The following is a 17157-nucleotide window of genomic DNA, read 5'->3' on the forward strand; positions in this document are numbered from 1 at the left end:
CTCTGCCAGCTTGTCTCTCTCTGTCTGATATTATTGCAGTAGTGGCACTGTCTGTGTAATTAGTAAAGAAACAGCCCTACATCTACACTATAGCTAAATAACTTACCAATATTTAATGACGTTTTGACAGAAAGATTGATCTGTGGGAATATTTCATTTTAATTGAGGAAGATGGACAAGCAAGACTGATAGAGAGAGAAAGGTGTAAATGTATTCTACCAGATACAGGTATGCTACAGATGGGGATTAGAGATGCAAGCAGGGAATGATGATCAAATAGGTCTATAGCAAGAAAGGCAACCATTGTTATTGTATTTGAAGCCAAAAAACATGTGTATGCTCTGTGTTTATTTTCATACCAATACATGAAATCAAAATTGCTCTAGCCTACTGGGTAAATGAATGAACATATCAATTAGACCTACAGCTATCACAGCCTATATTGTTCTAGCAATTTACATTTACATTTAAGTCATTTTGCAGACGCTCTTATCCAGAGCGACTTACAAAATAACTTCTGGTTTCAAATGGTCATCAAAAAGTCTATCGGATTACAACAAAGTTTACAAGGCCGAGTTCAAAGTGCTGACATCAAATGAATCAGCTCACTGCCTTAACGGCTGATTGGCAAAGCATGAATCAGCTCACTGCCTTAACGGCTGATTGGCAAAGCATGAATCAGCTCACTGCCTTAACGGCTGATTGGCAAAGCATGAATCAGCTCACTGCCTTAACGGCTGATTGGCAAAGCAAACTGGCGCGGTCTCTGCTTTCTGAAAGTGATACAAAAGGACTGACTGGCAAAGCAAACTTCCACTCTGGTCAATCCGATGTCTGCATTGGCCGTGCAGCATTTAAGGTGATATCAAATCAAAATCAAATCAAATTTATTTATATAGCCCTTCGTACATCAGCTGATATCTCAAAGTGCTGTACAGAAACCCAGCCTAAAACCCCAAACAGCAAGCAATAGAAGCACGGTGGCTAGGAAAAACTCCTAGAAAAGCCAAAACCTAGGAAGAAACCTAGAGAGGAACCAGGCTATGTGGGGTGGCCAGTCCTCTTCTGGCTGTGCCGGGTAGAGATTATAACAGAACATGGCCAAGATGTTCAAATGTTCATAAATGACCAGCATGGTCGAATAATAATAAGGCAGAACAGTTGAAACTGGAGCAGCAGCACGGCCAGGTGGACTGGGGACAGCAAGGAGTCATCATGTCAAGTAGTCCTGGAGCATGGTCCTAGGGCTCAGGTCAGTTGAAACTGGAGCAGCAGCACGGCCAGGTGGACTGGGGACAGCAAGGAGTCATCATGTCAGGTAGTCCTGGGGCATGGTCCTAGGGCTCAGGTCCTCCGAGAGAGAGAAGGAATTAGAGAACGCACACTTAGATTCACACAGGACACCGAATTGGACAGGAGAAGTACTCCAGATATAACAAACTGACCCCAGCCCCCCGACACATAAACTACTGCAGCATAAATACTGGAGGCTGAGACAGGAGGGGTCAGGAGACACTGTGGCCCCACCCGAGGACACCCCCGGACAGGGCCAAACAGGAAGGATATAACCCCACCCACTTTGCCAAAGCACAGCCCCCCACACCACTGGAGGGATATCTTCAACCACCAACTTACCATCCTGAGACAAAGCTGAGTATAGCCCCAAAGATCTCCGCCACGGCACAACCCAAGGGGGGGGGCGCCAACCCAGACAGGATGACCACATCAGTGAATCAACCCACTCAGGTGACGCACCCCCTCCAGGGACGGCATGCAAGCCAGTGACTCAGCCCCTGTAATAGGGTTAGAGGCAGAGAATCCCAGTGGAAAGAGGGGAACCGGCCAGGCAGAGACAGCAAGGGTGGTTCGTTGCTCCAGAGCCTTTCCGTTCACCTTCCCACTCCTGGGCCAGACTACACTCAATCATATGACCCACTGAAGAGATGAGTCTTCAGTAAAGACTTAAAGGTTGAGACCGAGTTTGCGTCTCTGACATGGGTAGGCAGACCGTTCCATAAAAATGGAGCTCTATAGGAGAAAGCCCTGCCTCCAGCTGTTTGCTTAGAAATTCTAGGGACAATTCTGCGTCTTGTGACCGTAGCGTACGTGTAGGTATGTACGGCAGGACCAAATCAGAGAGATAGGTAGGAGCAAGCCCATGCAATGCTTTGTAGGTTAGCAGTAAAACCTTGAAATCAGCCCTTGCTTTGACAGGAAGCCAGTGTAGGGAGGCTAGCACTGGAGTAATATGATCAAATTTTTTGGTTCTAGTCAGGATTCTAGCGGTATTTAGCACTAACTGAAGTTTATTTAGTGCTTTATCCGGGTAGCCGGAAAGTAGAGCATTGCAGTAGTCTAACCTAGAAGTGACAAAAGCATGGATTAATTTTTCTGCATCATTTTTGGACAGAAAGTTTCTGATTTTTGCAATGTTACGTAGATGGAAAAAGCTGTCCTTGAAATGGTCTTGATATGTTCTTCAAAAGAGAGATCAGGGTCCAGAGTAACGCCGAGGTCCTTCACAGTTTTATTTGAGATGACTGTACAACCATTAAGATTAATTGTCAGATTCAACAGAAGATCTCTTTGTTTCTTGGGACCTAGAACAAGCATCTCTGTTTTATCCGAGTTTAAAAGTAGAAAGTTTGCTGCCATCCACTTCCTTATGTCTGAAACACATGCTTCTAGCGAGGGCAATTTTGGGGCTTCACCATGTTTCATTGAAATGTACAGCTGTGTATCATCCGCATAGCAGTGAAAGTTAACATTATGTTTTCGAATAACATCCCCAAGAGGTAAAATATATAGTGAAAACAACAGCGGTCCTAAAACGGAACCTTGAGGAACACCGAAATTTACAGTTGATTTGTCAGAGGACAAACCATCCACAGAGACAAACTGATATCTTTCCGACAGATAAGATCTAAACCAGGCCAGAACTTGTCCGTGTAGACCAATTTGGGTTTCCAATCTCTCCAAAAGAATGTGGTGATCGATGGTATCAAAAGCAGCACTAAGGTCTAGGAGCACGAGGACAGATGCAGAGCCTCGGTCCGATGCCATTAAAATGTCATTTACCACCTTCACAAGTGCCGTCTCAGTGCTATGATGGGGTCTAAAACCAGACTGAAGCATTTCATATACATTGTTTGTCTTCAGGAAGGCAGTGAGTTGCTGAGCAACAGCCTTTTCTAAGATTTTTGAGAGGAATGGAAGATTCGATATCGGCCGATAGTTTTTTATATTTTCTGGGTCAAGGTTTGGCTTTTTCAAGAGAGGCTTTATTACTGCCACTTTTAGTGAGTTTGGTACACATCCGGTGGATAGAGAGCCGTTTATTATGTTCAACATAGGAGGGCCAAGCACAGGAAGCAGCTCTTTCAGTAGTTTAGTTGGAATAGGGTCCAGTAAGCAGCTTGAAGGTTTAGAGGCCATGATTATTTTCATCATTGTGTCAAGAGATATAGTACTAAAACACTTGAGCGTCTCTCTTGATCCTAGGTCCACGCAGAGTTGTGCAGACTCAGGACAACTGAGCTTTGAAGGAATACGCAGATTTAAAGAGGAGTCTGTAATTTGCTTTCTAATAATCATAATTTTTTCCTCAAAGAAGTTCATGAATTTATCACTGCTAAAGTGAAAGTCATCCTCTCTTGGGGAATGCTGCTTTTTAGTTAGCTTTGCGACCGTATCAAAAAGGAATTTTGGATTGTTCTTATTGTCCTCAATTAAGTTAGAAAAATAGGATGATCGAGCAGCTGTAAGGGCTCTTCGGTACTGCACGGTACTGTCTTTCCAAGCTAGACGGAAGACTTCCAGTTTGGTGTGGCGCCATTTCCGTTCCAATTTTCTGGAAGCTTGCTTCAGAGCTCGGGTATTTTCTGTGTACCAGGGAGCTAGTTTCTTATGAGAAATGTTTTTAGTTTTTAGGGGTGCAACTGCATCTAGGGTATTGCGCAAGGTTAAATTGAGTTCCTCAGTTAGGTGGTTAACTGATTTTTGTCCTCTGGTGTCATTGGGTAGACAGAGGGAATCTGGAAGGACATCAAGGAATCTTGGTGTTGTCTGTGAATTTATAGCACGACTTTTGATGTTCCTTGGTTGGGGTCTGAGCAGATTATTTGTTGCAATTGCAAACGTAATAAAATGGTGGTCCGATAGTCCTGGATTATGAGGAAAACATTAAGATCCACAACATTTATTCCATGGGACAAAACTAGGTCCAGCGTATGACTGTGACAGTGAGTGGGTCCAGAGACATGTTGGACAAAACCCACTGAGTCGATGATGGCTCCGAAAGCCTTTTGGAGTGGGTCTGTGGACTTTTCCATGTGAATATTAAAGTCTCCAAAGATTAGAATATTATCTGCTATGACTACAAGGTCCGATAGGAATTCAGGGAACTCAGTGAGGAACGCTGTATATGACCCAGGAGGCCTGTAAACAGTAGCTATAAAAAGTGATTGAGTAGGCTGCATAGATTTCATGACTAGAAGCTCAAAAGACGAAAACGTCATTTTTTTTTGTAAATTGAAATTTGCTATCGTAAATGTTAGCAACACCTCCGCCTTTGCGGGATGCACGGGGGATATGGTCACTAGTGTAGCCAGGAGGTGAGGCCTCATTTAACACAGTAAATTCATCAGGCTTAAGCCATGTTTCAGTCAGGCCAATCACATCAAGATTATGATCAGTGATTAGTTCATTGACTATAATTGCCTTTGAAGTAAGGGATCTAACATTAAGTAGCCCTATTTTGAGATGTGAGGTATCATGATCTCTTTCAATAATGACAGGAATGGAGGTGGTCTTTATGCTAGTGAGATTGCTAAGGCGAACACCGCCATGTTTAGTTTTGCGCAACCTAGGTCGAGGCACAGACACGGTCTCAATGGTGATAGCTGAGCTGACTACACTGACTATGCTAGTGGCAGACTCCACTATGCTTGCAGGCTGGCTAACAGCCTGCTGCCTGGCCTGCACCCTATTTCATTGTGGAGCTAGAGGAAGAGCCCTGTCTATGTTGGTAGATAAGATGAGAGCACCCTCCAGCTTGGATGGAGTCCGTCACTCCTCAGCAGGTCAGGCTTGGTCCTGTTTGTGGATGAGTCCCAAAAAGAGGGCCAATTATCTACAAATTCTAACTTTTCGGAGGGGCAGAAAACAGTTTTCAACCAGCGATTGAGTTGTGAGACTCTGCTGTAGAGCTCATCACTCCCCCTAACTGGGAGGGGGCCAGAGACAATTACTCGATGCCGACACATCTTTCTAGCTGATTTACACGCAGAAGCTATGTTGCGCTTGGTGATCTCTGACTGTTTCATCCTAACATCGTTGGTGCCGACGTGGATATGGCCTCTGCATTGGCCGTGCAGCATTTAAGGTGATATGGCCTCTGCATTGGCCGTGCAGCATTTAAGATGATATGGCCTCTGCATTGGCCGTGCAGCATTTAAGGTGATATGGCCTCTGCATTGGCCGTGCAGCATTTAAGGTGATATGGCCTCTGCATTGGCCGTGCAGCATTTAAGGTGATATGGCCTCTGCATTGGCCGTGCAGCATTTAAGGTGATATGGCCTCTGCATTGGCCGTGCAGCATTTAAGGTGATATGGCCTCTGCATTGGCCGTGCAGCATTTAAGGTGATATGGCCTCTGCATTGGCCGTGCAGCATTTAAGGTGATATGGCCTCTGCATTGGCCGTGCAGCATTTAAGGTGATATGGCCTCTGCATTGGCCGTGCAGCATTTAAGGTGATATGGCCTCTGCATTGGCCGTGCAGCATTTAAGGTGATATGGCCTCTGCATTGGCCGTGCAGCATTTAAGGTGATATGGCCTCTGCATTGGCCGTGCAGCATTTAAGGTGATATGGCCTCTGCATTGGCCGTGCAGCATTTAAGGTGATATGGCCTCTGCATTGCAGCATTTAAGGTGTGCAGCATTTAAGGTGATATAAGGTGATATGGCCTCTCATTGGCCGTGCAGCATTTAAGGTGATATGGCCTCTGCATTGGCCGTGCAGCATTTAAGGTGATATGGCCTCTGCATTGGCCGTGCAGCATTTAAGGTGATATGGCCTCTGCATTGGCCGTGCAGCATTTAAGGTGATATGGCCTCTGCATTGGCCGTGCAGCATTTAAGGTGATATGCAGCATTTAAGGTGATATGGCCTCTGCATTGGCCGTGCAGCATTTAAGGTGATATGGCCTCTGCATTGGCCGTGCAGCATTTAAGGTGATATGGCCTCTGCATTGGCCGTGCAGCATTTAAGGTGATATGGCCTCTGCATTGGCCGTGCAGCATTTAAGGTGATATGGCCTCTGCATTGGCCGTGCAGCATTTAAGGTGATATGGCCTCTGCATTGGCCGTGCAGCATTTAAGGTGATATGGCCTCTGCATTGGCCATTTAAGGTGATATGGCCTCTGCATTGGCCGTCAGCATTTAAGGTGATATGGCCTCTGCATTGGCCGTGCAGCATTTAAGGTGATATGGCCTCTGCATTGGCCGTGCAGCATTTAAGGTGATATGGCCTCTGCATTGGCCGTGCAGCATTTAAGGTGATATGGCCTCTGCATTGGCCGTGCAGCATTTAAGGTGATATGGCCTCAGCATTGGCCGTGCAGCATTTAAGGTGATATGGCCTCTGCATTGGCCGTGCAGCATTTAAGGTGATATGGCCTCTGCATTGGCCGTGCAGCATTTAAGGTGATATGGCCTCTGCAAAAGTCAGGTCATTCATAATGCAGAGCAAATCAAACCAAACTTTGTCACATGCGCCGAATACAACAAGTGTAGACTTTGTCATAAAATGCTTACTTACAAGCCCTTAACCAACAGTGCAGTGGTCCTAAAGCCAGCCAATCGATACTAGTGTCATGCAAAACTGTGTTGTGTGTGTGTGTGTGTGTGTGTGTGAGAGTGAGTGAGTGAGGTCAAACTAGTTGAAAGCATTTCTGCTATTTGATAACTTTGTCTAGGAAAATGTTCATGTTTCACTCTGTATTTTATATTTTCTTGGTGATAATTCTGAACTGTCAATAAACGTGGTATATTTAGCCTTGGACTGTATTGTAATTTGATACAGCAGCACTCAATGACCTCTAAAAGGAAATAAGAATGGATAGACAGACAGAATCCTTCATTTAAATAAAAAATACTTGCCCTTTTTAACTAGCAGTTGCTGGTAACCATATTCCAAGAAACTGCTTTTCTCCAAGAGGTGTTACAATCTTATCTGTATGACATGAAAATCCAAACAAATCACAAACACTTTCCATTTTCTTTTATTTAAAATGTGTATTTAAATATCCATATAAAAAGTGAGAGTTTAGCAAATGAAACAAACAGAATGACTTGTTTCCTTGTGGTTTGTTATACATTGCAACATCTCATATATGGTGCATATTGTGACAAGGACTGATTTACCTCCCATTGGAGACATTACTGGAGTCCAAATGACTTGTATTTTGAACATAATGGCAGTTTTCAGTAGCATTGTTATAGCATTAAAAACAGCAATAGACACAAGCCCCATGTTTTACCTCATTGAATTAGGCTCCGGTTTCCCAGACACAGATTAACCCGAGTGCTTGGATTAAACACACGTCTCAAATGAGAATCTCCATTGAAATGTTGTTTTAGTTTGGGAAACCAGCCCCATATGTATTGCAAAGAAATACATTCCATCAAACCATTTTCAAAACTTCCTACATTTAGTTCAATAAAACCACCAAGCATACAAAAATCATCAGGGGTATGGTCACCCAAGACATAACAACATGTTAATAACAGTAACACAGGAGTCAAGACTAGTGCTGCAACATTCTGTTCACTTTCAGAAAATTCCCAGGTTTTCCATCAATCCCTGAATCTGACCAGTATTTCTGTGAAACCTGTGAATTGTAGTAAAGTGAGCAGAATGTTGCCACGCTGGTCAAGACCTTATAGATGAGCTACTCTGAAAGATACTGTACACAGATCCAAATGCAACACAATGTAAAGTGTTGAAAAGTGTTAAAATGCCGGTTAAGGTTTGCTAGTACAGTACCAGACCTATATATTGTTATTGTAGTGGGTTAAAAACATGTCTTTCTTCTGGGCATTAGAAAGTTAAAAATAGAGGTAAATATGACCTTGTTTGGAACGGGAATTAAAATTCATACCACCATTTGAAAAGGGAGAAAATGCTCCTCAAAATGAGATAAGAACATTCATATCAGAAAACCCAAAATTAAGAAACACATTTTTGTATTTTTTATTATTCCCCACATTCATTTCTGTACATGAGACCCACATAGATAGACAGTAGCATAGGCATAAACCGGGCTGCGTTCAGTGTAGGCAAATGTTGTGGAACATTGCAGATAGAAATGCTATGACTAGAGCTGATGTGGTGATTCCTTATTCTACAAATCTGAGAGGCATGTTTGTTCTACATAATATATTTTTATCTGAATGTTCCACAATGTTGTGCTCTGCCGAACACGGCCCACGTTATACTATGGGACTGGTGATGTTCTACTATGGGACTGGTAATGTTCTACTATGGGACTGCTGACAAAAAAGGTTCAAAATTGCACACCACATCTGTTGGTGGGCATTAGTGAAGCTCTGAAGTGCTGTGATATTGTAAAGGGCTGGGGTGTATTCATTAGTGTAAAGTGTTGCGAACCGTAGCAATTTCTATTGGACAAATTCAGGTATTTCCCTCCCATTTCGTCCCGTTTGCTTCCAATTGGTTCCTATTAATACACCCCTGGAGCAATAGAGCTGTGGGAGGGTCTGAAACTCTAATAGGGTTTGGCTGCGTCCCAATTCACTTCCAGATTGGCCACCTCTCCTTGTTTCCTTTAATTTGCCAAGGAAAAAAAGCCACTTCAAGCCACTCCAGTGTCCCAACACCCTTCGATGGCGTCCTTTCCTTGGCTTTTTCACCTTATGACTTTGAGTGATAGGTGAAATAGGCGTTGAATAGGATTTGAGCACAGCACACGCACAAATCAAACTCTTTATGACCAAAGGTGATAAATGAAAGGAGACAAGAAGATGATGAAAGGGAGTGGCTTCAGAGTGTTGGGACACAGCCTGAGTTGATGACAGAGTAGTGCTGGGCTGGGCTCTAGTAGTGGTTTGTGGTCTCTCCTGTGTCCCTCACAGTGCCTCAGTCAGTTTGATGGTCACAGCTTTCACCTCAGAGTACTCTGCCAATGCATACTCACCCCTGAGGAATCAAAATACAAAGGTTAATAAATACTAATTAATTTGTATTGTTCTAATCATTCACATTGTGTTAAAAATGTGCAAAATGTGTGGGTAAACAAACTAGTAAACCCTTTCATCACACATAGTGTTGAAGAGAAGTGACTTACAGCTCTCGTCCATTGCCTGACATTTTGTATCCTCCGAATGGTGCCTGGGCATGGAGGGCGTTATAGCAGTTTACCCTGAGAGAGAGAGAGAGAGACAGAAAGTGAGAGAGAGTGAGAGAGCATAACGGACCTATTTTTCTATCCCCGGATTCCTTCCGCAAACTCTGAACCTTTTCATCTGGATCTTCGCAACTTGCTAATCGCAATCACGGGTGACTACTCCTGGCTGGCGTTTCCATCCCGGAGCAAGCACAAATTAGCCTGAAGCTAGCCCGGCTAGGGCTCCTGGGCTACCACCGAAGCCCACTCCTGGGCTACAATATCCGGACCCCTTCTACTGCCGGTATGGGAGTAGAAGCGCAACTACTCAACCGCCAGCCCAACCACTCACTGGACCCATACGATAACTTGGCTATGCATGCCTCTCTCTAATATCAATATGCCTCATCCATTACTGTCCTGGTTAGTGATTACTGTCTTATTTCACTGTAGAGCCTCTAGCCCTGCTCAATATGCCTTAACCAACCATGTTGTTCCACCTCCTACATATGCGATGACATCACCTGGTTTAAACGTCTCTAGAGACTATATCTCTCTCATCATTACTCAATGCCTAGGTTTACCTTCAATGTACTCACATCCTACTTTACCTTTGTCTGTACACTATGCCTTGAATCTATGCTATCGTGCCCAGAAACCTGCTCCTTTTACTCTCTGTTCCAAACGTGCTAGACAGCCAGTTTGTATAGCCTTCAGCCGTACCCTTATCCTACTTCTCCTCTGTTCCTCTGGTGATGTAGAGGTTAATCCAGGTCCTGCAGTGCCTAGCTCCACTCCTATTCCCCAGGTGCTCTCATTTTCTTTTTTTTACTTCTGTAACCGTAAAAGCATTGGTTCCATGCATGTTAACATTAGAAGCCTCCTCCCTAAGTTTGTTTTACTCACTGCTTTAGCACACTCTGCCAACCCTTAGCCGTGTCTGAATCCTGGCTTAGGAAAACTACCAAAAACCCTGACATTTCCATTCCTAACTATAACATTTTCCGCCAAGATAGAACTGCCAAAGGGGGCGGTGTTGCGATCTACTGCAAAGATAGCCTGCAGAGTTCTGTCTTACTATCCAGGTCTGTACCCAAACAGTTCGAGCATCTACTTCTAAAAACTCACCTTTCCAGAAACAAGTCTCTCACCGTTGCCGCTTGCTATAGACCACCCTATGCCTACAGCTGTGCCCTTGACACCATATGTGAATTGATTGCCCCCCCCCCATCTATCTTCTGAACTCGTGCTACTAGGTGACCTAAACTGGGACATGCTTAACACCCCGGCCTTCCTACAATCTAAGCTTGTTGCCCTCAATCTTACACAAATTATCAATGAACCTACCAGGTACAACCCCAAATCCGTAAACACCGGCACCCTAATAGATATCATCCTAACTAACTCACCCTCCAAATACACCTTTGCTGTTTTCAATCAAGATCTCAGCGATCACTATCTCATTGCCTGTATCTGTAATGGGTCTGCGATCAAACAACCACCCCTCATCACTGTCAAACGCTCCCTAAAAAACTTCTGCGAGCTGACCTTGCTAATCGACCTGGCCGGGGTATCCTGGAATGACATTGAACTCATCCCATCAGTAGAGTATGTCTGGCTATTCTTTAAAAAGTGCCTTCCTCACCATCTTAAATAAGCATGCTCCATTCAAAATATTTAGAACCAGGAATAGATATATTCCTTGGTTCACTAGACCTGTCTGCCCTTGATCAGCACAAAAACATCCTGAGGCGTTCTGATTAGCATCGAATAGCCCCCGTGATATGCAACTTTTCACGGAAGTTAGGAACAAATATACACAGGCAGTTAGGAAAGCTAAGGCTAGCTTTTTCAAACAGAAATTTGCATCCTGTATTACAAATTCAAAAATGTTCTGGGACACTGTAAAGTCCATGGAGAATAAGAGCACCTCCTCCCAGCTGCCCACTGCTCTGAGGTTAGGAAACACTTACCACCAATAAATCCACTATAATTGAGAATTTCAATAAGCATTTCTCTATGGCTGGCCATGCTTTCCACCTGTCTACTCCTACCCCGGCCAACTGCCCGGCACCCTCCACAGCAACCCGCCCAAGCCCCCACCATTTCTCCTTCACCCAAATCCAGATAGCTGATGTTCTGAAAGAGCTGTAAAATCTGGACCCCTACAAATCAGCCGGGCTAGACAATCTGGACCCTCTCTTTCTAAAATGATCTGCCGAAATTGTTGCAACCCCTATTACTAGACTGTTCAAACTCTCTTTCGTATCGTCTGAGATTCCCAAAGATTGGAAAGCTGTCACCCCCTCTTCAAAGGGGGTGACAATCTAGACCCAAACTGCTACAGACCTATATCTATCCTACCCTGTCTTTCTAAGGTCTTCGAAAGCCAAGTTAACAAACAGATTACCGACCATTTCAAATCCCATTTATTGCCTTAACTCCCTTATCTTACCTCATTTGCACTCACTGTATATAGACTTTGTTCGTTTTTTCTACTGTATTATTGACTGTATGTTTTGTTTATTCCATGTGTAACTCTGTGTTGTTGTATGTGTCGAATTGCTATGCTTTATCTTGGCCAGGTCGCAGTTGTAAATGAGAACTTGTTCTCAACTAGCCTACCTGGTTAACTAAAGGTGAAAAAAAAGATTTAAAGACAGAAAGTGAGACAGAGTGAGAGAGAGAGAGACAGACAGAGTGTGAGACAGTGAGAAAGAGAGATAGACAGTGAGACAGAGAGAGACAGACAGAGAGAGAGAGACAGACAGAGGAGAATAAGCAGAGTAATGTATTTGTTTACAGTAACCTCAGTTCCATCCCAGAATTCACCAGGGAAGCGATAGCATGTCATACCCATCCAGTGTCATAACCTTAACTTGTATAATCCTAATGTGGCCCAAACCCCATGTTCTGATGGTCCTCCCCTCCTGCCATGACGTAACCTAAACGTTCAGACTGAGGTCTATGATCACTCAGGAAACCCTGTTGGTTTAAGGACAGTACAGATTACAGTGCAGATCTACCATTCCAGTGTTTTACTTGCTATATTGTATTTACCTCGCATCATGGCCTTTTTTTGCCTTTACCTCCCTTATCTCACCCCATTTGCTCACATCGTATATAGACTTATTTTTCTACTGTATTATTGACTGTATGTTCTGTTTATTCCATGTGTAACTCTGTTGTTGTATGTGTCAAATTGCTTTGCTTTATCTTGGCCAGGTCGCAGTTGCAAATGAGAACTTGTTCTCAACTAGCCTACCTGGTTAAATAAAGGTGAAATAAAAATATTTCTTCCTTTTTCTCTCCCACTCCTTGTCCTTCTCTCACTGCCACACAGAGGAGCTTCGTCTGGGATACCTCTACCTATCTACCCGGCTCTATCTTGTGGCCACAAGGTGCAGCTACAGCTGTGTTCTCACATGAAGAGGTATAAGTAGGTATAAGGTATATGTAGGAGTATAAGGAGTAGTGGTTGGCTTTGGGCCAATGGTAATAGTAGTAGTAGTAGAAGTATTATTATTATTATTATTATTATTATTAGTATTAGTAGTGGTAGTAACGAGCCTTATGTCAAGTAGTCTGTCTGCAGGAGAGAGGACAAACCATAGAGAATTATAGAGGCCTCTAGTGGCCTAGAGGTCACATTAGCATGGGAAGCGCCATTGAGGGCTTCCACCATTTTAATGTAGTCAACTTGTTGGCACTTCCAACTTCATTGGCTGATCCCTCCTGGTGACCCTGTTGGAGTCATGTCCAACCAGGTCATCAGGAGGGTTCGGCCAATCGGGAAGAACCAAATTGACTACTTTAAAATGAAGATAGCCTCAATGGCGCTGCCCATTCTGTAACAGATACAAAGATGAGTGCTCTATCTATCTCTATGGGACTAACCTACAGTATTTATAGGAACTTGTCAGACATTACTAATCAATCACTAGCATCCAGTTCTCATCCTTACACTATTTTGGATATTAGTACTAGTATTGAATTGTTAGGATGGGAATAGTAGCAGCTAATAGTTGTTGCTGTAGTCATATGTAGTGATACTAGCAAGGTACCATTGTTCAGGAGTTAACAGTAACCTACCAGACGGTGCCAGTCTCCAGGGCAGCAGACACAGAGAGAGCCCGGTCCAGATTGCGTGTGAACACGGCAGAAGCCAAGCCGTACTCCGTACTGTTGGCTCTCTCTATGGCCTCCTGCTGGCTCTTGAATCGGAATATACACTGGACCGGGCCAAAGATCTGGATGGGGTCATGGAGAAGATTACATGCCCTGTTCAAATGCATCCTTCCTACTGCCCTCCTTTGAAGAAATGCCTGATGTGACCTGGCTGGTAATTGGTAATTGCTTACACCTATCAGTTTGTTGGATCAGTGATTACCTCAAGGAGGAGAGACATGTAGGTTTGTTATGTATTCAAACAGGCCATGGTCAGCAGGAGAAGGATAAAGCAAAGCCTCACAGGCCACAGATGTCAGTTCAACGCCCAATTTAGATTGACTTGGATTTGATGAACAATGTGAAGAAAATGTTATATTAAAAAATGCAATGACTTCACTGCTGAACCATGTCAATGTTGTGTTGTGTCCAAATAAATGTATGTAGGATCAATCAGGACCAATCAGAATAGCCTTGGGTCGTATTAATAATAAAAACACAAGCGTTTGTTATTTGACAGGTTCAGCTTCCTCCCTGTGTCAGTCCATTTTCTTCCGTTTGGTGTCTAGTGAATACAACCATAGAGATATGTATAGGATGTAACAATGCATCTGCCACAGTTGGTCTGTGGGGGCATGTGGGGGCATGCGGGGGCATGTGGGGGCATGGGTAGTGCCATTGAGGCCATCTCCATTTTTAAGTAGTACATTTTCTTCTTCTACTAATTTGATGAGTTGGTAAACAAACTAAAAGGCTACATACTTCAAATCCAATCAAATCAAACTATATTTGTCACATGCGCCGAATACAACAAGTGTAGACCTTACCGTGAAATGCTTACTGAGACAGAGAGAGACAGACAGAGAGAGAGAGACAGAAAGGAATTACAAGCCCTCAACCAACAGTGCAGTTCAAGAATAGTTAAGACAATATTTCAAATAGATTAAAGTAAAAAATAAGAATAAAAAGTAACACAATAAGAATAACAATAACGAGGCTATAAATATCACAATTGGTTGGGAGAATATAAAACGTCAGCCATGTTCTTCAGCGCCATCTTTTCACCTGCAGTGTGTTGTAATCTTTTCACCTGCAGTGTGTTGTATCTTTTCACCTGCAGTGTGTTGTATCTTTTCACCTGCAGTGTGTTGTAATCTTTTCACCTGCAGTGTGTTGTATCTTTTCACCTGCAGTGTGTTGTATCTTTTCACCTGCAGTGTGTTGTATCTTTTCACCTTTTCACCTGCAGTGTGTTGTATCTTTTCACCTGCTTTTCACCTGCAGTGTGTTGTATCTTTTCACCTGCAGTGTGTTGTATCTTTTCACCTGCAGTGTGTTGTATCTTTTCACCTGCAGTGTGTTGTATCTTTTCACCTGCAGTGTGTTGTATCTTTTCACCTGCAGTGTGTTGTATCTTTTCACCTGCAGTGTGTTGTATCGTTTCACCTGCAGTGTGTTGTATCGTTTCACCTGCAGTGTGTTGTATCGTTTCACCTGCAGTGTGTTGTATCGTTTCACCTGCAGTGTGTTGTATCGTTTCACCTGCAGTGTGTTGTATCGTTTCACCTGCAGTGTGTTGTATCGTTTCACCTGCAGTGTGTTGTATCGTTTCACCTGCAGTGTGTTGTATCTTTTCACCTGCAGTGTGTGTGTTTGAACAGATATAAAGCCAAGGTTGGCAATTTACTGCCACCTGTAGTAATGGAATGTTTGTTCACGATTATAATTAATTTACTGATCCCTCCTGATGACCTGGATGGAATTATGTGATCATTCCTTAACCCATAGGAAGTCCATCCCAATTGACCACTTTAAAAATAGTGAAAGTCCTCAATAGCGCTGCCCATGCTAAAACGGCTTTTGGCCACTAGAGTCCTCTATGTATTTCTATGATATGATCCTGCTTTACCATGACCATAGACTTGGATAGACAGCTCTAATACCACAAAGCCAGTATTAGCATGGGCAGATCCATTGAGCACCTTTACCATTTTAAAGTAGTCAATTGGGTGGACCTTTCTATGGGTTAAGGAAGGATCGCAAAATTCTATCCAGGTCAGCAGGAGGGATCAGCCAATGAATGGCAGGCAGCATTAAATCACCAACCTTGGCTTTATGCCTGTTTAGAAAACACACTCTAGGTGGCAGTATACACACTTTCAGTTTGTCTACCGACTCATAGAAGATAATTCAAGAATAAATTGACTACTTTCAATTTGAGAAAGATCTACATGGCACTGGCCATGCTGTCACGGAAGCCATTATGCCACAGATGTAAAAGAAGCGCCCTCCATCCATCTCCATGACTATGACCTTGTTTGAACCATAGATATACAGTTGTCTGAACCTGCACTTCAACCACACCACCAGAAGATGGCAGTGGTGTACAACAAAACTGCCTGGACCAGTGGTGGCGTTCTCATTTTTATGAATGAAATCACTGTAAAGCCAACATCAGAAACCCCTAGCTCTGGGTAGAAGTTTCCCATAGACACAGATCACAGATCAAGGATCAGCTTTCCTTCCTCCAATCACAGAACAAAGACACAGTACGATGCAGAAAAAGTTCAGTTGACTATTTCCAGGTATTATATACAGAGAACAGAATGATCTGTCTGTGGTATATTTAAGCAATAAGGTCAGAGGGAGTGTGGTATATATACCACGGCTAAGGGCTGTTCTTACACACGACGCAACGCGGAGTGCCTTGATACAGCCCTTATCCGTGGTATATTGGCCATATATCACAAACACCCGAGGTGCCTTATTGCTACTATAAACTGGTTAACAATGTAATCAGAGCAGTAAAAATAAATATTTTGTCATACCAGTGGCATACGGTCTGATATACAGTACCACGGCTGTCAGTCAATCAACATTCAGGACTCGAACCACCCAGTTGATAATTAATATCAGGACAGGTTTCGACTGTTAGAGTCTTCTTCAGGCAGCGTTGGGTGGATGGATGCATCATCCCCCAATCCTAACCTTAATCACAAAACTGACCATAGATCAGAATTTGGATCTCTCACCTCTTCCTTGGCGATGCGCATGTGGTCCTTGACATGGGAGAATACGGTGGGCTGGATGTAGAGGCCTGTGTCCTCCATGGCCACGCCCCCACACTCCAGTTTGGCTCCCTCCTTCTTCCCACTGTCAATCAACTCCAGTATCTTATCAAACTGCTTCTGGTCAATCTGGAGGAACAGGGGAAGAGAGGAGATGAGGGAGGGAGGGAGGGAGGGGGAGGGAGGGAGGGAGGGAGGGAGGGAGGGAGGGAGGGAGGGAGGGAGGGAGGGAGGGAGGGAGGGAGGGAGGGAGGGAGGGAGGGAGGGATGGGGAGGGAGGGAGGTAACTGTCCACATCTCCTCATGCTGAGGGAGGGAGTTGGAGTTGGAGGCAAGCAGGGTGATGTCATTACACAAAAGGTAAAGTATTGGCTATAAGGGAGTATTGATTTACACACATCCAAAGCTGGCACAGGAGCAAAAGAAAGAACAGCTAGAAAAATAATGGGAGATTTTCTGCTCCCACCACAAGTGATCTTTAGTGAACCCATACTGATAGCCTACGTTGATAA

General features: G+C 43.8%; 1 protein-coding gene across 1 annotated transcript in view; it reads right to left on the bottom strand.

Annotated features, from left to right (window-relative positions):
- Positions 1-7270: 7270 nt before the first annotated feature.
- aldh1a3 (aldehyde dehydrogenase 1 family, member A3) overlaps positions 7271-17157 on the bottom strand; it is a 42472-nt gene continuing 32585 nt past the window's right edge. The window contains exons 10-13 of the mRNA XM_064987827.1: positions 16610-16774; positions 13503-13660; positions 9372-9446; positions 7271-9223 (exon numbers count right to left, since the gene is read on the bottom strand). Of these exons, the coding sequence (XP_064843899.1) occupies positions 9154-9223; positions 9372-9446; positions 13503-13660; positions 16610-16774 (468 nt within the window). The 3' untranslated portion in view covers positions 7271-9153. The remainder of the gene's footprint in view (positions 9224-9371; positions 9447-13502; positions 13661-16609; positions 16775-17157) is intronic.

This window comes from Oncorhynchus masou, chromosome 2 (assembly GCF_036934945.1).
Source record: "Oncorhynchus masou masou isolate Uvic2021 chromosome 2, UVic_Omas_1.1, whole genome shotgun sequence".
NCBI classification, from domain to species: Eukaryota; Metazoa; Chordata; class Actinopteri; order Salmoniformes; family Salmonidae; genus Oncorhynchus; species Oncorhynchus masou.